The 23,098-nt window shown below is 49.7% G+C and overlaps 1 protein-coding gene across 1 annotated transcript; it reads right to left on the bottom strand.

Moving 5' to 3' along the window:
- Positions 1–7,175: 7,175 nt before the first annotated feature.
- LOC124655906 lies at positions 7,176–9,297 on the bottom strand. The gene is made up of 10 exons (XM_047194734.1): positions 9,239–9,297; positions 9,077–9,139; positions 8,926–8,991; positions 8,692–8,811; positions 8,476–8,603; positions 8,276–8,404; positions 8,123–8,176; positions 7,904–8,031; positions 7,403–7,444; positions 7,176–7,233 (listed from the first exon to the last, which is right to left on the bottom strand). Exons 1-10 carry the CDS (start codon positions 9,291–9,293, stop codon positions 7,176–7,178), a joined length of 843 nt encoding a protein of 280 aa, XP_047050690.1. The 5' UTR covers positions 9,294–9,297.
- Between the last annotated feature and the right edge of the window lie 13,801 nt (positions 9,298–23,098).

Genomic DNA, 23,098 nt, shown 5'->3' with positions numbered 1-23,098 from the left:
TGTATGAGGTCCAAGAAAGGAAGGTGGGGATCCTTCATGTCTCTGTTTAAAAATGTGTTAGAGCATCCCAGCTGTTGGGGCTCCCCAGGCCTAAATCCGGCGCTATTTAGCGCCGGATGGATGTATTTTTTTAGCCTGGGGAGACCCATTTTCCCAGCGGTGAGCCCATGGTTGCCTTCTGACGCGCACCTACCGCGTGCATAGCGACGGTGCAGTCGTCGGGAAGGGCAACCGTCGGAGTGCCCTCGACGCATTAAACCGCCGTAATGGTCCGCGAAGTGGACTGACAAGCCCAAACGCCTCGTCGGGAACGGTTTTCGACGGTCGACGCCATTCATCTATTCTCTCCTCACCATCCTCTGTCAACCATGAGCAATCTCTCTTGGCCATCGGTGTATCAGACACCGATAGCGAGGGGAAGCCGCCTGGATGGCGCCATTGGTGGGATCAAGCTGCATCGTCCAGCAGCGACGATTCCCCTCCCCCCCCCCCCTCCCCCCCGCTGGCCAGCGAGGACGAATGGGATGACGACGACGAGGAGGACGAAGAGGCCGAGGAGCAGGTCGAGGAAGAGGCCGAGGAGGAGGAGGAGGAGGAGGAAGAGGCTGAGGACGCGACGACGAGGAGGTGACGAGTCGGAAGCGTCGCTGCCACGACGATGAGGTGGGGCCATCTAGGAAGAAGAAGTAGTTTAAGTTTGTTTTAAAGTTTTTATATGTAATTTTTATTTTTTTCGAATTATATATAATTTGTCTATATTGCACCACTTGAGAGTTCAAAGCTTTCGTTCGACGAGGGTATTGCCGTAGATCGGGAAAACGAGGGTATTGCCGTAGAAACCCAGGCCACATTGTCGCCGACAGGTCGGGGCCACCAGACGGTTCCCGCGATATTCTCTCGTCCGGAGTCCCCGAGCGCTCCCCGGGGGGCCGGGATGGCCTGGGCTCTCCGGACGGATGAAAGGCCTAATCCGGACAAAAAACGAGGGTCTGGGGGCGCGACTGGGCCGTTTTCGTCCATCCAGATGAAAAAAAAAGGCGTCCTGGGGGCCTCGTCGGGGAGACAGCTGGAGATGCTCTTAGTGGGAAGATTCATGGGAGGGCACCCTACCATAGAATCATCAATACTTGGTTCTTTGTCAACCCTACATCTTTGTTACTACCTCCATACCGGATTAATGGGCAATTACGCACTTCGAGAAACAAGTTTGATTACTAATTTGGTCAATAAAATATAAGATATATATCACAAAAAATATATTATTGAGAACATTTTTTGAATACGAATCCAACGGTATAATTTTTGTGGCATATATCTCATATTTTGTTGACCAAATTAGTAGTCAAACTTGTTTCTCGAAATGCGTAATTGCCCATTAATCCGGTATGGAGGTAGTATATCTAATTATTTTGCATTCGTCTGCATTTATTTTTTGAAATGAGTACTTGAATTACTCGGTTCCCATTTAAACCTACATGACAATAAAGAGGAAAAAATTGACAGTCATGACAAGTTAGAAAAATCCAAGCAACTAGACATAGTCGCTAATTAAAATAATAATGAAGATAAAAAAATGAAGGCCCAAGGTTCAGGATCTTCTGGAAGATCATGTACATATTCGTTAGGATTGATTCACAGCTCTATGGAAGCACTGCCCGCCTTCAGTCTTCCAAAAACCGCTGCAACTGCATCATGGATCCGCCTTCAGTCTTCCAACAACTGCATCATGGATCTGCTTCGAAAATCTGCTCATAGGAATCTTCTTCAGAAGCTTTATGGCGTGGGGTGCTACATCACAGATCTTTCAACTTCTTCAACGATATTTCCCCTAGCTGCCCACTTGGTCGTGTTGTCAATCCCTCTGGGTGATTCGTCCAAGTTCCTTGATAAAGATGCAGAAGAAGTTCCAGTAGGGCGTTGATCAGAGCTGGAACTAGGGTTTAGTGTATTCTTCCTCCTCAGTCAGGACGCCAGACTCTCTTCATCTTCATCACAAGCGTCTCTGATTGTGGACCGAGTACCAGGTGCGGCAAGCCTTTTTGTGCCAAACACCTTATTTATCCTTGGCTTTGGTGGCCCGACAACTGGACCTTTGATTTAGCAAGAGGAGGATCCAAGACAAACAGCTTGAGGCCATGCAGGGTTTGCGGAAGAAGAATTCAGGACCGTTCAGGATATGTTGGTGATGAGGAGTGACCCATATCTTCTTGCCCGTAACTTCTTCTTCTAATTTTAAAAATATTTATTGGGATTTATTAGATGCCAAGCTGATTAAAAAAATTGATGCATGGATTTCTGACTCTGCTAGGCTATGTTCTGGTATCCCTTCATATTACATGGCTATGTTCTTATTGAATAAAACTTTTATCGAGAAACTTGGTAAGCATAGGAGGAGATTCTTTTTGGGATGGAAATAAAAAAACTTACTAGACCCGAATGCTTGAATTTCTGACCTCACTGGTCTAAAATAAATAGACTTTCCTATCCTCTTAAGGTTCTCTATGCCCTCAGACATTGATTGCTATACAGAATTTAGCATAAAGTATTTGAATATTGATTATTATTCTGAGGCTGAGAGAGCAAGTAACTTAATGAAGCAAGAAAGGAGAAATACATGCAACCAGTCCCACGAAACCAACCCCTCGCGTCGTCCCCCCAGGCGGCGCCAGGGGCGACCAATCCACGCCGCCGGGTCACCCTCGCCCAAGGGCTCCCCTGCCGCTGCCGTCGCTGGCCTCCTCCGCGGCGGTGGCGGCACCCCCTGCTGCCAAAGGTGGTTTGGGGGGGCTTGTTTCTCGCGGTGGAAGGCCGTCCCGTGGGGGCGGCGGCGGCCGGGATTGGGGATGCCGAGTCGGCGGGCTCGGGTCAAGGTGGTGGCGGCGGCTGCTCGGCGGCATCTCCGGCGTGGTGGCGAGGGCGGATGTCGAGCCTGGGCGGGGCTGCGGGGCGGATTCTGTGATGGGCGTTTCCGCCCAGATCTACCGCGGCTGGAGCTCGCCGGCGTTCGGGGGCCAGGGCGGTGGCCCTGGCCAGTGGCGGCTCTCCCAGGGGCGTGCTGGGGCGGCGCGGAAGAGCTCGTGGTGGTGGTCCATGGCTGCAGTTCCGGTGGTGTTGTGGGTGCCTGGTGCTGCGGGTGGTTGGGGTCGCCGTGAGGGGCGCGGTGGTGCTTCTGCCGGCGCCCGGAGGTCGGCCGGCGGTGCAGCCCAGGGCTGAGGCGGGTGTGGCGGCCATGGTGGAGATGGTGTGGTTGAGGGATGGGAGGTGGTCTGGCCAGAAGCACGAAGCAGGATGGCGTGATAATTTCCGGGCTAATGCCTTGTCCTCGGTGGCTGGCCGGCCGGCAGCTGGCCGAGGCCGGCGATGGCGGCGGCTTCGGGCGCCGCTTTCTTCTTGAAGACATCGCCGAGGTGATGTTTTGTCATCCTATCTCGGAAAGCTCCGGGGTAATCCCTAGATCCACCGTGATCGGTCGATGGCGGCGCTCTTGTGTCGTCTTCCCTATTGAGGGCATCGATTTGGAGTTGCTTTGGTCAGAGGGATCCGTGGAAGATGGTTGGTGTTGGCGTCGTGGGCTGCGTGGCAACGATGACAATGGTGGGCGGATCGGAGTTGCGGCATGTTCTTCGTCACCCCTGCCGTGATGGTGAAGTCGGAGCTGCGAGGCGACTTATGGCAACGATGCCACTTGATTGGTGCTTGCGTCGGTGCAAGGCGTGCAACTTTCTCCTATGAAGGTCACGGTTGAAGTCGGAGCTGCCTCCTCCTCGACGTGCTTGGGGGTCGACTGTTTGGCATATGCTCACATTGGCTCCGATGTCGTTTGTGGCGAGGGTCTCGGTGGCGGTCGTCTAAGGTGAAGTCGGAATCGCCGGCTCGTGGAGGAGTGACGACGATGACGCTCGATGACATCCTCATCGATGGCTTTTCTTCTCGATGGCGTGTGTGCTCCGTGTGGGTAGCCAGGTTGGCCGGGGTGTCCAGTGTGTGTTGTTGGTTTTCGCCCAATTTTCTCCTAAAAATTGGGTACTTTCTTCTTAATTAATGGATGAGGCAAAACTTTTGCCTCCGTTTCAAAAAATAAAAAGCAAGAAAGGAGAGAGATTCTCCACACGAACGAACGACTCAACTGACATAGGCCTTACTAAGACCTATATTCCATGAAGGAGTTGCAAAACTTCTGTTAGGTTCTTATCTTAGATTCCGTCTGTCTAAACAATGGTCAAATCGAAAAGAGTTTGTAGAACAAAAGAAAAAGGGGGTTTGGGAGTAGAACACCTCATGAAGCAAAATATCAGCCTCCTATGTAAATTGTGATGGAAATTATAGACTCAAGATGGTTTATGACAAAGAATTGTTAAACATAAATACCTGAGAGATAAATCTGTATCCTATATGAAACCTAGAGTCAATGATTCCCCTTGTTGGAGAGTCCTTTTAAAAGTGAGAGACACTTATTTTGGTGGGAGAAAGATCATCTTGAAAAGGGGTAACATGACAGGTTTTTGGCTAGATTTTCCTGGCTGGATGTAACTGCTTTGTGTGTAAATTACTAAGTTATCATATTCTGTTTGACATATCTTTAGCCCAAGATGTTACTTTGAACATGGTATCCAGGCAAATTTTAATATCCCCTTCAGGGGACATATGAACCCTGGTATGTTGGTTCGGTGGAATGATATAAAAACCAGGATTGTCCAGACACAAAGGTTTTATGAGCCTGGTATTATTTGATGGTCACTTAATGCAAACAAGAGGTTTACCACTAAATCTGTGTATAGATGTCGGAAAATAATCTCTCTCGTGCTAACAATAAATGAATTTTGAAACAAAAATTGCCTTTCAAAATATTTTTTCCCTTTGGCAGCTACAACAAGATATTGTGTTAACAAGAGACAATATGTGAAAGAGGAATTAGTTCGGAGCTCCCACTTGTTCTTTTTTGTAATAATGTGGAAATTGCTGACCATATGTTTTTCTCTTGTGGTGTTGCTAAATCTGTGTGCGGAGCTTTGGCTTCTTATTTGGATGCTAGTTCTTGCCGAAGGAATTTATGGCAAAGTTTGGCCTGGTTATATGCCTATTTACCTGGTGATAAGAAATTCTACACTCTCTTAACTGCTGCTGTTTTCTGGTCAATATGGATCATGTGAAACAAAATAACTTTTAATAAGCATGTGCTCAAGTCTCCTGTGGTGATCATCTTTACAATGTGTTCTTTCATGAACTACTGTGAAGGTCTCTATGAAACAGATGAATGCTAGAAGATTGAAGATGGGAGCTAAGAAGTTGGCAGACAAGCTTGCATATCTGGCGAGGGCGTCTTAAGAAATTGTTTCTTCCTCCACGGCGGTGCTGATAATATAATTGCCTTAGAATTATGACCATTCTCCTGTTGTTTGGTGTTCTGTGTTGAAAACAGATGTCTTGTTTATGATATGTGTTTGAACTTAAATATGTAAGCTCTAGTTTTTCCCCCGTAGTGGGTGCTCGATGCGAGCACCTGTCAGCGGGTTTCCTACTAATGCGAGGTCATCCTCTTTCCCCTTCCCTTCCTCTTTCAGATTAACTTCTCCAGGAGTGGGGCAACTCGAGAGTTGTTCTGGGGGAAACTCGTTTCATCACTTTTGACTTGGTCATCTACTTCTCTGTCGTGTTCCCTGTTAATCTGGCGGGGATGATCTTGCTCTTGAGTGAAGTGTCAGTTTTGGTCAGAACTTTCTTTGGTGTTATCATAGAATTAAAGACATAGTAGGGGTATCTATTCGCACGTAGTCACGACACTAAATGAGTAGAGGGGGCGTACAACAATATTCAGAGAAGGTCGTCATACACTAACAAGCATTGATGCAGCAATAGTATTTGAATAGGCTAGTCACTTTGTTAGAGCATAACTTAGTCCTATGTTAGGAAGTCGTTGAGGGAGGCTTGGTAGAAAGCTCGGGCTGTACTCAACTTCTTGAGGCCTACTTTCTAGACACTCTTACTCAATGTAGAGTCGTACACTTTCTTAAACATAAGGTCACACGGCCCAGCTTTATAGATAAAGCCAACCATCACCATAAGCATATGGTTTTACAACAGGTTCGAAACCCACCGCATAACCAGTTCAACAAACACAAAGCACGAAAGAAATGTCGTACACTTCTCCGATTCTTCTCCGATTCGACCATATATATGCTTCCCGTACTTGTGTTGGAGTACTGGTGCCCTCCACTTGAGTTTATTCTAGTGAGATTGAGTGATGTACATGTCCATAGGGAGCTCTACTTGTAGGCTAGTAGTTCTTGACACATGACCAAAGCTACTCTTGAGATTGTATATAGATCGAATGGGTATCTGAGGTAATTACTTGGTCCACTCATCCACGCTGGACTAGGGAGGTGGCGTGGTGTGTTTTTGATACTTATAATGTGTAGCCCTTATCTTCCCCCTCCACTTGGTGAGCTTACTTGATTGGACCTTCATGCGTTGACTTGTTTAATCTTCTCTCCCCATTTGACTTGTTGACCATGATTACATGCTTGGATTTTTTGCTAACTTGTCTTGACTTTAGCAATTTTACATTGGTTATCATGTATAATTGGATGGAATCCGGGTAAAATCAGCTTTTCCCGTGACAAAAGGTAATTCAAGCATAACAAAAGATGTAGGGTTGATGTCCAACCAATTTTTGATGGTTCTAGGGTAAGGTGCCCTCACAGGATTTTTTCCCAGGAAGAATTAATTTTCTCATTTTTAAGGGAACATCCAGAATAGCACACATACAATCCCGTGCTCATTTCTTGGAAATCAAACGACCATGGTGACGGCTCACGGAACTGGCCCATGTTCACGGATTCTGTGCATATCTATCTTACACACAACGACAAATGCAGTATTTGCATGGTGATCTCAATGAATTGCTTCTGAAATAAATTCAGAAAAACATACCAATATCGTCAGCCAAACGAGAAGTACGTACCTTAAAACTGAAACAACAAATAAACAACACGAAAGAAAGTTGCATGGGTTCGACTACTAATATCTGGAGTGACGAACCAACTTCCATACAAAACATACATATGGAATATAATCATAGTCCCTTGGTACCTTCCACCTCTAAAGTTTGGCACATGGTTTTGATAAGCATGCGCTTATGTTGCTAGGTTACATAGGCTGGGGTCGATGATCCATATTTAGCCCAGATACTGGTGCCATGTCGGATAGCACCAACAAGGCTTAGGCACAGGCCATCTGTTAATTTACAAGCAAATTAAAGTAAGACGTTGAAAAATACTCCCTCCACCCCATTAACATATAACTGTTTGGTGCGCTGTAGTTTGCCAAAAATGTCTTATGTTATGGGACGGAGGGAGTAGCATATAAACATACATATGAAAGGTGTGTCACTGAAGGTGCATACCTGTTTGCGTTTTGATCTTTGATAAAAACGGTAGCATCACTCCTACAGATAGAACAAAATTTCTTTAATTTGAAATGGCTTTACCAATAAACACCATGAAAAGATCAAAAGCATGCACAACGGTTTGTATATCTAAGTGAGAGGGAACAAATTGTTCAAGTGAAAGCAAGTTGGGAACTTTACAAATGGTTCAAGTTTTAACTTAACCTGAAAAACTAAGATAAACTCACCCAGAATTAATTTTTTTGCATTCTGAATCCAGGTTGTAATGATGACTCAAAATTCAGTTAGAAACACTAAAGGGATGACACAGGTCTTATTGAAGGCACATGCATCCCTCCAATTTGAATGCTGTGGTGCACAAAAAGCACTTGCAGTCTTCTGCTTATGCGTCCCGTGCATGTGATCAGTGACCACCATCAAAACAGAACCAGCAGCACTAACATGTTCATAAGTGGCAAATCATGCATAAATCTACATGCATCTAGAAATTTATCATACTTTGTATCAAAACTCCTCAAGACTTCGAGCACAACATTTCTGGGTAGGTATGGAGTTTCTTCCAAGCCGTAGAAATCCATGCCAATAAAATTCCCATGACAATCAATAAGAGGCCCTCCAATCCCAGCCTAGAACGAAAACAAAAGTAGGTTGTAAACAAAGATGATATTTGTTACCCTTAATGGATCCAAAATGTAGAAATTAACGCAAGTAACATACCTTTGTGATTTTACAAGTGGACATCATAAGCTCTTTGCAATCGAGTTCACTTGGCTTGTCAATCAAAGTCCCACCCGTGGCTATCAGTTTTCCTGATTCGTAGACGCGCCCTATAGCTAGTAACTCCCCATGACCATGAGGTTGAGTTTGTACCTGATCATAGATTTGTGCTGTCCGAGTACGGCGAGAACCCATGATGCTGATGACAGCGATGTTGTACCATAAATTGTAATGTTGCAACATGCCCATGGCATGTTGATTATCCGGAAGGCACACATAAATCTGCTATGATAAAACTCGTGAGATATAATCACCTGTTTCTTAATAAACTAGTAAATTACACTACCTCTGACCTTTAAGTTATCAGCAACCTTTGCTTGATCATCAGAATTTCTGACCAAACTCGCCGACGTCAGGACTCTTGTGGTGAACTCACTGCAGCCTATAACTATGCCTGTGCAAGCGAAAAACCTTTTATCTCCTACAAAAGAAAAATTGAGACCATTAGTTAGCCACGGAATATGAAAAAGAATACAGGTCAAAAAGTGATGAGATTATATACTCAGTACCACTGAATGAAGCCAGTGCGACAACATTCTGAGACACATCCGAAGCAACTTCTTCTGTGAGCTTACTCCAGACATCTTCACCAAATTCATCTTCAAAATTACACAGCAAACGCATGCCACCTGGTTACAGAAACAAGGTCCGGTAGTTGAGGCAGTGCTGGATATATAGAGTAGTGAACTGAAAGTGTGTGCAGCAAAACAAAGTAACCAGCAGAAGGAAAAGAAACAACTCACAATCATTCAAAACTGGGAAGGGATAACCTCTGGATCTTATCATATTCCTAGCTGCCTCCTTAGATACTGGTGCAACAAGGTGGATTGTTTGATCACCCATATTTATATGCGTAACTAACAGCAATCAGGAAAACTGAGAGCAGGGACTTACCGTCATCATCACCAGCCGGCCAACTAGGACCAGGGAATAAACGTCTGAAACGGTCTCCTGGGGCTGGTGCCACAAGGTAAAGCAATTAGTAACTACAACTCCATACATGTATTACCAGTGATAGATAACTAGATAAGTAACATTATAAGTGGTCGGTCCAACCTGATTGGCCTTCTGGATCACAGTAATGACATGCAGACTGCTTTTTCTTTTCCATCTTTGAGCTGGCGATAGGGGCTGTGTTTGGTATCAGATCGGCGAGAGTACTGCCGGGTCTGGGCCAACAGCCTACAGTTGAAAAGACAAAGAGAGGAGTAAAGGAGAATTCGAAACAGTAAAAGGTTTTGTGCAGTACAGGACATGGTTATATTCCTAAACTGAATGTCCATGTATTTGGTTAACAAACTAACACAGACCAATGCAACCATTAAACTAGTAAAATATGCATTATCAGAAAAGAAAAATACAAGTGTAAGTTGTAATTTTATCATTATGGTGATGGATTTGCAGATAGTTCACAGTTTAGCAGTACTTCTGCTCTTCTCACCCACTACGGGAGAACCGACGTGTGCCGACGGCCAGGCTATGTGCCGACGGCCAAATGTCGGGGCCGTCGGCACAGAGGCCTCCAGCTACCGGCGACGAAGCTCACCGTCGGCACAGCACGGCCGTCGGCACAACGCACGGTACACCGACGGCCACCCTCGGCGCAACCGCGGCCGTCGGCACAGCTAGGTGGAGCCCGAAGGTCACCGTCGCGCACATCCGCAACCGTCGGTACACGCTCCGACAGGAGGGCCCAGCCGTTAAACCGTCACGGCACCGTCTCGCACCGTGCCGACGGTAGCCCACGGCGCAACGGCGGCCGTCGGCACAGCCGACCGACCGCTGGGTCCCCTTCCGCCGTGCCGACGGTGACCCACGGCACAACGGCGGCCGTCGGCACAGCCAATTATGCACATTTTTTGGTTTTTCCTTTTTTTTTGCATCAAAGAGATAATTATTACCCATATAATTATTAATCCATATCATTTTTTTTGTTTATTTATTTCTCACTGCTATTTTGGCGAACCCCTTTGCGAGAAACCTATATATATGTATAAGGGCGGTATAGAACCCCTTCGCCAGAAATCGAACCTCGGAGAGGGTGAATGGCCCACACACGATACAAAATACTTAAGACCCACACACGATACAAAATACTTAAATAACTAGACTCACACACATACCAAAGCGCTTACAGAACTAGACCCACACACGAACCGAAACAGCTTAAAGAACTACACCCACACAGAGGAAGCAAAACACTTAAAGAAACTACACCCACACACATGAACCAAAACACTTAAAGAACTAGACCCACACACAAACCAAAGCTTTTAAAGAACTACACCCACACACGAACAAAGCACTTAACACTGGGTCGACACACACATATTAATCGGAGAAGTCGAAATCTTCATCCTCGCCGGGGGTGTCCTCCGAAGCGGTGGTTGTGAGGTTCCACAACCACCGTTCATCATTCTCCCCCATGTCGACGCCTCTCCTTTGGCGTACTCGCTTCAACCTCGGCCTTCCTCTGCCGCTTTCCCGCCCTCCTCTCTCCTCCGTACGTCCGCTTCTCCTTCCAGAATGCGCGCGTTGCCCTCGACGTCTCCGGGATGGTCTCTGCGCCACCGTGCCATGAACCGCTCGTCCGCCTCGGTGGTATCAATCCGCCGCCGGCCAGCCCCCGTACCGCCGCGCTTCACCCCGTGGAGCGAAGTAGTGGCTCGCAGAGAGACTCGAGCTTCCGTCGAGACCCGACCTCCGGGAAGTTCATTTCGTGGCGCGGCCGGCCAAACCTCCAAGCCGCAACGTCGTATGCGCGGGCAGCAGCCTCCTTCGTGTAGAAGGTGCCGAGCCACACACGCGTACCACCGGCGGTGATTTCAGCCGCGAAATGTCCCGCAGGCCGCAGGCGAACGCCGATGAAGCCCGTGTTGCTACGACGACGAGGAGCCATCTCAGCGGCAGCTCAGCTCGCAGGATTTTGTGGTTCTATTGGATGAGAGAAGTGATGAAGGGAGAAATGTTGCTGGTGCTCGTTAGTGGAGAAGCCATGGCTATATATAGGCCGACGAGGGGCCGAAACGGCGGGAAAACATGGCGGGAGAGAATGGGCGAGAAAGGGTGGGCGGGAAAAAAGGGCGGGAGAGAAGCAGCGGGAAAGGGTGGGCGGGAAAAAAGGGCGGGAGAGAAGGAGCGGGAAAGGGTGGGCGGGAAAAAAGGGCGGGAGAGAAGCAGCGGGAAAAGGGTGGGCGGGAAAAAAAGGGCAGGAGAGATTCTGCATGTATAGGGGGAACTCCCTGAGGTGAACCGGAGAGAACCTTGGGATCATAGGGGATGGTACTTGTTTCCACATGTACCTATGACCTAAGCAAGCTCAAACGTAGGCATACGCCCACCGGGGGACCCCCGATGGGATGCAGTCAAAGGGGTAGACGACGCGGTCAACAGAACTAGGGTTTCGTCAGAAATCGAGCATCGGACCTAGGGAATGGCCCCAAAAGTTGTGTGTGTCCACATGGCATGCACAAAAGTGATTTGAGATGGTTCTATATCCAATGCTACCCCTCCGGTGTGCCCGGCTTCTGGACATGGGGTTCGTACACTTAGGCAGCATCCCCGCATGTATAGGGGAACTCCCTCGAGGTGAACCGGAGAGAACCTTGGGATCATATGGGATGGTACTTGTTTCCACATGTACCTATGACCTAACCAAGCTCAAACGTAGGCATACGCCCACCGGGGACCCCCGATGGGATGCGATCAAAGGGGTAGACGACGCGGTCACCGTAACTAGGGTTTCGTCGTAAATCGAGCATCGGACCTAGGGAATGGCCCCAAAAGTTGTGTGTGTCCACATGGCATGCACAAAAGTGATTTGAGATGGTTCTATATCCAATGCTACCCCTTCGGGTGTGCCCGGCTTCTCGGACATGGGGTTCCTACACTTAGGCGCATTCTCGCATGTATGGGGGCCGGAACTCCCTGAGGTGAACCGGAGAGAACCTTGGGATCATATGGGATGATACTTGTTTCCACATGTACCTATGACCTAACCAAGCTCAAACGTAGGCATACGCCCACCGGGGACCCCCGATGGGATGCGAACAAAGGGGTAGACGACGCGGTCAACGTAACTAGGGTTTCGTCGTAAATCGAGCATCGGACCTAGGGAATGGCCCCAAAAGTTGTGTGTGTCCACATGGCATGCACAAAAGTGATTTGAGATGGTTCTATATCCAATGCTACCCCTCCGGTGTGCCCGCTTCTCGGACATGGGGTTCCTACACTTAGGCGTATTCCCGCATGTATAGGGGAACTCCCTGAGGTGAACCGGAGAGAACCTTGGGATCATAGGGGATGGTACTTGTTTCCACATGTACCTATGACCTAAGCAAGCTCAAACGTAGGCATACGCCCACCGGGGACCCCCGATGGGATGCGATCAAAGGGGTAGACGACGCGGTCAACGTAACTAGGGTTTCGTCGAAATCGAGCATCGGACCTAGGGAATGGCCCCAAAAGTTGTGTGTGTCCACATGGCATGCACAAAAGTGATTTGAGATGGTTCTATATCCAATGCTACCCCTCCGGTGTGCCCGGCTTCTCGGACATGGGGTTCCTACACTTAGGCAGATTCCCGCATGTATAGGGGAACTCCTCGGAGGTGAACCGGAGAGAACCTTGGGATCATAGGGGATGGTACTTGTTTCCACATGTACCTATGACCTAACCAAGCTCAAACGTAGGCATACGCCCACCGGGGGACCCCCGATGGGATGCGATCAAAGGGGTAGACGGCGCGGTCAACGAACTAGGGTTTCGTCGTAAATCGAGCATCGGACCTAGGGAATGGCCCCAAAAGTTGTGTGTGTCCACATGGCATGCACAAAAGTGATTTAAGATGGTTCTATATCCAATGCTACCCCTCCGGGTGTGCCCGCTTCTCGGACATGGGGTTCCTACACTTAGGCAGCATTCCCGCATGTATAGGGGAACTCCCTGAGGTGAACCGGAGAGAACCTTGGGATCATAGGGGATGGTACTTGTTTCCACATGTACCTATGACCTAACCAAGCTCAAACGTAGGCATACGCCCACCGGGGACCCCGATGGGATGCGATCAAAGGGGTAGACGGCGCGGTCAACGGAACTAGGGTTTCGTCGTAAATCGAGCATCGGACCTAGGGAATGGCCCCAAAAGTTGTGTGTGTCCACATGGCATGCACAAAAGTGATTTGAGATGGTTCTATATCCAATGCTACCCCTCCGGTGTGCCCGCTTCTCGGACATGGGGTTCCTACACTTAGGCAGATTCTCGCATGTATAGGGGGAACTCCCTGGAGGTGAACCGGAGAGAACCTTGGGATCATATGGGATGATACTTGTTTCCACATGTACCTATGACCTAAGCAAGCTCAAACGTAGGCATACGCCCACCGGGGACCCCCGATGGGATGCGATCAAAGGGGTAGACGGCGCGGTCAACGTAACTAGGGTTTCGTCGTAAATCGAGCATCGGACCTAGGGAATGGCCCCAAAAGTTGTGTGTGTCCACATGGCATGCACAAAAGTGATTTGAGATGGTTCTATATCCAATGCTACCCCCTCCGGTGTGCCCGCTTCTCGGACATGGGGTTCCTACACTTAGGCAGATCCCCGCATGTATAGTGGGAACTCCCTGAGGTGAACCGGAGAGAACCTTGGGATCATAGGGGATGGTACTTGTTTCCACATGTACCTATGACCTAACCAAGTTCAAACGTAGGCATACGCCCACCGGGGACCCCCGATGGGATGCAACAAAGGGGTAGACTCGCGCGCTCAACCGTAACTAGGGTTTCGTCATAAATCGAGCATCGGACCTAGGGAATGGCCCCAAAAGTTGTGTGTGTCCACATGGCATGCACAAAAGTGATTTGAGATGGTTCTATATCCAATGCTACCCCTCCGGTGTGCCCGCTTCTCGGACATGGGGTTCCTACACTTAGGCAGTAGCTCTGCATGTATAGGGGGAACTCCTCGGAGGTGAACCGGAGAGAACCTTGGGATCATAGGGGATGGTACTTGTTTCCACATGTACCTATGACCTAAGCAAGCTCAAACGTAGGCATACGCCCACCGGGGACCCCGATGGGATGCGCGTCAAAGGGGTAGACGTCGCACGGTCAACCGTAACTAGGGTTTCGTCAGAAATCGAGCATCGGACCTAGGGAATGGCCCCAAAAGTTGTGTGTGTCCACATGGCATGCACAAAATTTATTTGAGATGGTTCTATATCCAATGCTACCCCTCCGGTGTGCCCGGCTTCTCGGACATGGGGTTCCTACACTTAGACAGATTCTGCATGTATAGGGGGGAACTCCCTCAGAGGTGAACCGGAGAGAACCTTGGGATCATAGGGGATGGTACTTGTTTACACATGTACCTATGACCTAACCAAGCTCAAACGTAGGCATACGCCCACCGGGGGACCCCCGATGGGATGCAGTCAAAGGGGTAGACGGCGCGGTCAACAGAACTAGGGTTTCGTCAGAAATCGAGCATCGGACCTAGGGAATGGCCCCAAAAGTTGTGTGTGTCCACATGGCATGCACAAAAGTGATTTGAGATGGTTCTATATCCAATGCTACCCCTCCGGTGTGCCCGGCTTCTGGACATGGGGTTCCTACACTTAGGCAGATTCCGCATGTATAGGGGGAACTCCTCGGAGGTGAACCGGAGAGAACCTTGGGATCATAGGGGATGGTACTTGTTTCCACATGTACCTATGACCTAACCAAGCTCAAACGTAGGCATACGCCCACCGGGGACCCCGATGGGATGCGATCAAAGGGGTAGACGACGCGGTCAACGTAACTAGGGTTTCGTCGTAAATCGAGCATCGGACCTAGGGAATGGCCCCAAAAGTTGTGTGTGTCCACATGGCATGCACAAAAGTGATTTGAGATGGTTCTATATCCAATGATACCCCTCCGGTGTGCCCGCTCTCGGACATGGGGTTCCTACACTTAGGCGCATCTCGCATGTATAGGGGGAACTCCCTGGAGGTGAACCGGAGAGAACCTTGGGATCATAGGGGATGGTACTTGTTTCCACATGTACCTATGACCTAACCAAGCTCAAACGTAGGCATACGCCCACCGGGGACCCCCGATGGGATGCAGCCAAAGGGGTAGACGGCGCGGTCAACGAACTAGGGTTTCGTCGTAAATCGAGCATCGGACCTAGGGAATGGCCCCAAAAGTTGTGTGTGTCCACATGGCATGCACAAAAGTGATTTGAGATGGTTCTATATCCAATGCTACCCCTCCGGTGTGCCCGGCTTCTCGGACATGGGGTTCCTACACTTAGGCGGACTCCGCATGTATAGGTGGAACTCCTCGAGGTGAACCGGAGAGAACCTTGGGATCATAGGGGATGGTACTTGTTTCCACATGTACCTATGACCTAACCAAGCTCAAACGTAGGCATACGCCCACCGGGGGAACCCCGATGGGATGCAGTCAAAGGGGTAGACGACGCGGTCAACAGAACTAGGGTTTCGTCGTAAATCGAGCATCGGACCTAGGGAATGGCCCCAAAAGTTGTGTCTGTCCACATGGCATGCACAAAAGTGATTTGAGATGGTTCTATATCCAATGCTACCCCTCCGGGTGTGCCCGGCTTCTGTACATGGGGTTCCTACACTTAGGCGGATTCTCGCATGTATAGGGGGAACTCCTCTGAGGTGAACCGGAGAGAACCTTGGGATCATAGGGGATGGTACTTGTTTCCACATGTACCTATGACCTAACCAAGCTCAAACGTAGGCATACGCCCACCGGGGACCCCGATGGGATGCGATCAAAGGGGTAGACTGCGCGGTCAACGGAACTAGGGTTTCGTCGAAATCGAGCATCGGACCTAGGGAATGGCCCCAAAAGTTGTGTGTGTCCACATGGCATGCACAAAAGTGATTTGAGATGGTTCTATATCCAATGCTACCCTCCGGGTGTGCCCGGCTTCTCGGACATGGGGATCCTACACTTAGGCGATTCTCGCATGTATAGGGGGGAACTCCCTCGGAGGTGAACCGGAGAGAACCTTGGGATCATAGGGGATGGTACTTGTTTCCACATGTACCTATGACCTAACCAAGCTCAAACGTAGGCATACGCCCACCGGGGGACCCCCGATGGGATGCAGTCAAAGGGGTAGACGACGCGGTCAACAGAACTAGGGTTTCGTCATAAATCGAGCATCGGACCTAGGGAATGGCCCCAAAAGTTGTGTGTGTCCACATGGCATGCACAAAAGTGATTTGAGATGGTTCTATATCCAATGCTACCCCTCCGGTGTGCCCGCTTCTCGGACATGGGGTTCCTACACTTAGGCAGATTCTCGCATGTATAGGGGGAACTCCTCGGAGGTGAACCGGAGAGAACCTTGGGATCATAGGGGATGGTACTTGTTTCCACATGTACCTATGACCTAACCAAGCTCAAACGTAGGCATACGCCCACCGGGGGACCCCCGATGGGATGCGATCAAAGGGGTAGACGGCGCGGTCAACACGTAACTAGGGTTTCGTCGTAAATCGAGCATCGGACCTAGGGAATGGCCCCAAAAGTTGTGTGTGTCCACATGGCATGCACAAAAGTGATTTAATATGGTTCTATATCCAATGCTACCCCTCCGGGTGTGCCCGGCTTCTGGACATGGGGTTCCTACACTTAGGCACATTCTCGCATGTATAGGGGGAACTCCTCGGAGGTGAACCGGAGAGAACCTTGGGATCATAGGGGATGGTACTTGTTTCCACATGTACCTATGACCTAACCAAGCTCAAACGTAGGCATACGCCCACCGGGGGACCCCGATGGGATGCGGTCAAAGGGGTAGACGACGCGGTCAACGGAACTAGGGTTTCGTCGTAAATCGAGCATCGGACCTAGGGAATGGCCCCAAAAGTTGTGTGTGTCCACATGGCATGCACAAAAGTGATTTGAGATGGTTCTATATCCAATGCTACCCCTCCGGTGTGCCCGGCTTCTGGACATGGGGTTCCTACACTTAGGCGATTCTCGCATGTATAGGGGAACTCCCTCGGAGGTGAACCGGAGAGAACCTTGGGATCATAGGGGATGGTACTTGTTTCCACATGTACCTATGACCTAACCAAGCTCAAACGCAGGCATACGCCCACCGGGGAACCCCGATGGGATGCGAGTCAAAGGGGTAGACTGCGCGCGGTCAACAAAACTAGGGTTTCGTCGTAAATCGAGCATCGGACCTAGGGAATGGCCCCAAAAGTTGTGTGTGTCCACATGGCATGCACAAAAGTGATTTGAGATGGTTCTATATCCAATGCTACCCCTCCGGTGTGCCCGGCTTCTCGGACATGGGGTTCCTACACTTAGGCGCATCTCGCATGTATAGGGGGAACTCCCTCGGAGGTGAACCGGAGAGAACCTTGGGATCATATGGGATGGTACTTGTTTCCACATGTACCTATGACCTAAGCAAGCTCAAACGTAGGCATACGCCCACCGGGGACCCCGATGGGATGCGCTCAAAGGGGTAGACGACGCGGTCACCGTAACTAGGGTTTCGTCGTAAATCGAGCATCGGACCTAGGGAATGGCCCCAAAAGTTGTGTGTGTCCACATGGCATGCACAAAAGTGATTTGAGATGGTTCTATATCCAATGCTACCCCCTCCGGTGTGCCCGCTTCTGGACATGGGGTTCCTACACATAGGCAGCAGTCTCGCATGTATAGGGGGAACTCCCTCGGAGGTGAACCGGAGAGAACCTTGGGATCATAGGGGATGGTACTTGTTTCCACATGTACCTATGACCTAACCAAGCTCAAACGTAGGCATACGCCCACCGGGGACCCCCGATGGGATGCGATCAAAGGGGTAGACGGCGCGGTCAACGTAACTAGGGTTTCGTCGTAAATCGAGCATCGGACCTAGGGAATGGCCCCAAAAGTTGTGTGTGTCCACATGGCATGCACAAAAGTGATTTGAGATGGTTCTATATCCAATGCTACCCTCCCGGTGTGCCCGGCTTCTCGGACATGGGGTTCCTACACTTAGGCAGCATTCCGCATGTATAGGGGAACTCCCTCGGAGGTGAACCTGAGAGAACCTTGGGATCATAGGGGATGGTACTTGGTTCCACATGTACCTATGACCTAACAAGCTCAAACGTAGGCATACGCCCACCGGGGGACCCCGATGGGATGCGATCAAAGGGGTAGACGCGCGGTCAACGTAACTAGGGTTTCGTCGTAAATCGAGCATCGGACCTAGGGAATGGCCCCAAAAGTTGTGTGTGTCCACATGGCATGCACAAAAGTGATTTAAGATGGTTCTATATCCAATGCTACCCCCTCCGGGTGTGCCCGCTTCTCGGACATGGGGTTCCTACACTTAGGCGGATCTCGCATGTATAGGGGGAACTCCCTGAGGTGAACCGGAGAGAACCTTGGGATCATAGGGGATGGTACTTGTTTCCACATGTACCTATGACCTAACCAAGCTCAAACGTAGGCATACGCCCACCGGGGACCCCGATGGGATGCGATCAAAGGGGTAGACGACGCGGTCAACGTAACTAGGGTTTCGTCGTAAATCGAGCATCGGACCTAGGGAATGGCCCCAAAAGTTGTGTGTGTCCACATGGCATGCACAAAAGTGATTTGAGATGGTTCTATATCCAATGCTACCCCTCCGGGTGTGCCCGCTTCTCGGACATGGGGTTCCTACACTTAGGCGGTACTTCGCATGTATAGGGGGAACTCCCTGAGGTGAACCGGAGAGAACCTTGGGATCATAGGGTATGATCCTTGTTTCCACATGTACCTATGACCTAACCAAGCTCAAACGTAGGCATACGCCCACCGGGGACCCCCGATGGGATGCGATCAAAGGGGTAGACGACGCGGTCAACAGAACTAGGGTTTCGTCAGAAATCGAGCATCGGACCTAGGGAATGGCCCCAAAAGTTGTGTGTGTCCACATGGCATGCACAAAAGTGATTTAAGATGGTTCTATATCCAATGCTACCCCCTCCGGGTGTGCCCGGCTTCTCGGACATGGGGTTCCTAACTTCCTACACTTATTGTTTAGGGTTAGGGTTAGGGTTATGATTTGAGATGATCTATTCTATTCTTATTTTTTGTAGTAAATAGTGACAATAACATCACCGTCGGCACACCGTCATGCCAACTAAGTAACCTCGTAGTAAAAAACAGCTCGTGGCGACGGTCACCGTCGGCACAACATCATGCCAACTAAGTAACCTAGTAGAACAAGTGCTTACTCCTATTCTATTCTTATTTTTTGTAGTAAATAGTGACAATATTTATTTAAAAAATAAAAAGGAAAATAAAAAATAAAATAAAAAAATAAAAAAACAGCCTAGTGCCGACGGTCACCGTCGGCACAAACTCACCGTCGGCACGAGTGGGTGGACATAATCGGATCGGCGCGCGCGGCCCGACCACCTCATCCACACCCCCACCCCCGGCCCGCCCTCGCTCACGCCCCCCACCCCGCGCCGCCGCCGTCTCTCCCGGCCGCCACCCGCCGCCACGCCGCGCCGCCTCGCCTCCGCCACCACCCGCCGACGCCCGGCCGCCCTCGCCCGCCCTCTTCCTCCGCCACCACCCGCGAGGCCCTCGCCGCCCTCGCCTCCGCCGCGCCGCGCGCCGCGCCGCCCCGCCCCGACCCGCCTCGCCTCCGCCACCACTCCGCCGACGCCCGGCCAACGCCCGGCCGCGCCTCTTCCTCCGCCACCACCCGCCGACGCCCGGCCGCCCTCGCCTCCGCCGCGTCGGCAGCAGCCCCGCCGCGCCGCAGCCCGCCCCGCCCCGACCCGCCCTCGCTCCGCCGCGCCGCGCCGCGCCGCCCCGCCCGCCCCTCGCCTCGGCCCCCTCGCCCGCCCTCGCCCTGGTAATTGAAGGTAATTTTTCTTCTTTTTATTTTTATTTTTGTGTCTATTTGGTAGTTAGTTAGTTATTGAGTAGTTAATAGTTAGGGAAAATTGAAATGGAAAATGAAATTGAAAATGAAATTGAAATTGAAATGCTAGTTGAAAAAGATATTGAAATGCTAATTGAAAATAAAAATTGAAATGCTAAATGAAATTGAAATTGAAATGCTAATTGAAAATGAAAATGAAATTGAAATGCTAATTGAAAATAAAATTGAAATGCAAAATGAAATTGAAATTGAAATGCTAATTGAAATTGAAAATGAAATCTATTTAGCGATGAATCTGCATTGACAAATTTTTATTATTTTAACTAGGTCCCGTAGTGAGCACCCCGCGTGACGACCCCGGATCTTGCGGCGCATCTCTACGGCCGGCCGACATCGCCGGTTGTTCGACTACTTCCTCTACAGCTCGAGGGTGAGCTGAATTGCCGACTCCCCTTCGCATTTTTTATGTCACTAGATTTCATTTCTCCGTCAAGTCGCGTAACCTAGGTGTCAATTCCCGTCCGCAAGCGTTACGCGGATAAATATGCATTAGTGGTCAGCATATTTTGAACCGTAACGCTTGTGGCATTTACGGGACAGTCGCTGACCCGTAGTTGGGTACGTTTTCCATGCTTGCTCGGGTGCGAGACAGAATTCGTCGGCGCCTCCTCGTTGTTCTCCGGATGCACATCCTCTCGGCTTTTGCCGAGACGTGTATCGGGAGAGCAGCGGGGAGGTGCCGCCGCAATTCTGTCTCGCACCCGAGCAGAACGTGGAGAACGTACCCAACTACGGGTCCGGGGGCTGCTAGGAGCCCACCTAGTAGAGATGTAGGTTGATGCACGCGTTTTCGCCGGTAGAAAAATAAAAATATGATGCATTCAATTTCATGCTACTATTTGTTGTTTGTCACGCAATAAAGCAGGATGGCTGATAATGAGTGGATGTAAAGTGGCCGTGTTAGTTCGACTCAAGTGACAGATGAATGGAAATGGAAGACCGATTTGTTAGTGAAGGAGTTAGCTCGTGGTTCGAAGGGGATTGTTCGTCCCCGTTGCCCTTGCAATGTATGCAGGAGGCGTCATCCTAAGGATATTCTAGAGATGACTAAACACCTTTGGTGGAATGGATATATGCGTGACTATGACCCGCCGGTCGACTTTTCTCGGCACGAACGTGATAGAGGTGAGGTGATGCGGCAGCGGATCGATGGCAATGAGAACGATGGCATCTTAAACTTGCTAGATGATCTTCGGGATGCTGACATGCCGGAGTTACCATGGGACGAACAAGTCCGAACCGGAGGAACCGCCCGAACCGGAGGGACCGCCACAACCGGAGGAACTTCCGGAGGAGGAACCCGAGCCAACCGCGAGGGCCTTCATTGATATGATGGCCTCAGCCTAGGAGGCCTCTATACCCGGGTGCAAAAATGTCTCAACTTGATGGCATCACGCAGTTGCTAGCCGACAAGTGCATGTTTGAGAGTACTCGAGCATCCTTTGAAAAGATTCGAGCACAGTAGGGTAACATGTTGCCTCGAAGGTCATTGCTTGCCCAAGACCATGTACGAAACGAAGAAAATCTTGAAAGCATTGAAAATGGATTATGTAACATATGATGTCTCGTCCAAAACTTTGCCTTTTGTTTTGGAAAGACTATGCGGATGACAAGTACTCGTGCCAAGTGTGGTCACTCTAGGTATCATGAGGTAGATGTAGGCAATGGTCAGAAGAGGCAGACAAAAGTAGCCATAAAGATTCTTCGTTATCTCCCATTCATCAAAAGAATCCAGCGGCTTTACATGTTCGAGGAGACTGCCAAGCAGATGACATGGCATAAGACCGGGATAAGATTGCAAGACGAGAAGAAACGGGTACCCATGGTACATCCATCTGATGGTCAATCATGGAAGCGCTTCGATGAAAAGCACCCAAATGAGGCAAGTGAGGCTCGGAATGTTAGAATTGCGATAGCAACCGATGGATTCAACCCATATGGTATGTCGATCGCCGCGTACAGCTGCCGGCCCGTGTTTGTTATTCCGCTCAATCTCCCTCCCGGAGTCGTAATGCAAAGGAAGAACATATTCTTGTCGATGATCCTTCCAGGGCCCGAATATCCAGGGAAGAAATTGAGTGTCTTAATGCAACCACTTGTGGATGATTTGCACCACTCGTGGCATCACGGTACATTGACATACGACCGAGCTTCAAAGAGAAACTTCATCATGAAAGTTTGGTTCCACTATTCGATGCATGACCTACCCGGGTACGCCCTATTCTGTGGGCATAGTACAGCTGGTAAGTTTCCATGCCCAGTGTGCGAGCACGAACTAGAATTCAGGCACCTAAAAGCTGGACACAAATATGTTGCCTTTGACAAACACCGCAAGTTCCTCGACCCAGGGCATCGGTTCGGATCCGACAAGAAAAACTTCACGAAAGGCGTAGTTGTGCTTGAACATAAAGAAATACCAAAGTTCAATGGTGCAACCGTTGATGCTGAGCTACGTGCTCTCCAGCCCTAGTAAGGAACCCGGCCACCAATTTGAGGGATATGGTAAAACGCACAACCGGACTCACATAGCAGGCATAACAGAGCTCGAGTATTACAAGGACCTTGAACTTCCCCATAATATCGATATGATGCACACCGAAAAGAATTGTGGGGAGGCATTCCTTAACACCCGCCGCAACATACCAGTGCAAGTCAAGGGATAATGTTTCAGCCTAGAGTCGATATTGAGGAGATATGTGACAGGGTGGCTCTACACATGCAGCCTCCCGAGGGCAATCGAAAAGGTTGGTTAAAGCCGCATGCCAAGTACTCGTCTTGATAGCGCCGACAAGAAGGAGGCATTTACGTGGCTCAAATATGACGTGATGTTCCCCGATGGTTATTGTTCGAATATGAGTAAGGGAGTCAATCTTGCTACGAGAAAAATAAACGGGCTCAAGAGTCACGACTATCATATATGGATTGAGCGGCCGATGCCGG

Source organism: Lolium rigidum, chromosome 5 (assembly GCF_022539505.1).
Source record: "Lolium rigidum isolate FL_2022 chromosome 5, APGP_CSIRO_Lrig_0.1, whole genome shotgun sequence".
Lineage (NCBI taxonomy): Eukaryota > Viridiplantae > Streptophyta > Magnoliopsida > Poales > Poaceae > Lolium > Lolium rigidum.
The sequence above is the reverse complement of the archived record's forward strand: the minus strand, read 5'-3'. Positions and strand labels throughout refer to the sequence as shown.

Bases quoted from the DNA above. Each gene is read 5' to 3' on its own strand.
- LOC124655906 (XM_047194734.1), bottom strand. From the start codon at position 9,293: ATGGAAAAGAAAAAGCAGTCTGCATGTCATTACTGTGATCCAGAAGGC. The intron at 8,177-8,275 runs GTACAAACTCAA...TTGATTGACAAG, and splicing joins CAGCACAAATCTATGATCAG to CCAAGTGAACTCGATTGCAA. The intron at 7,445-7,903 runs GTATGATAAATT...TTCTATCTGTAG, and splicing joins TTGAGGAGTTTTGATACAAA to GAGTGATGCTACCGTTTTTA.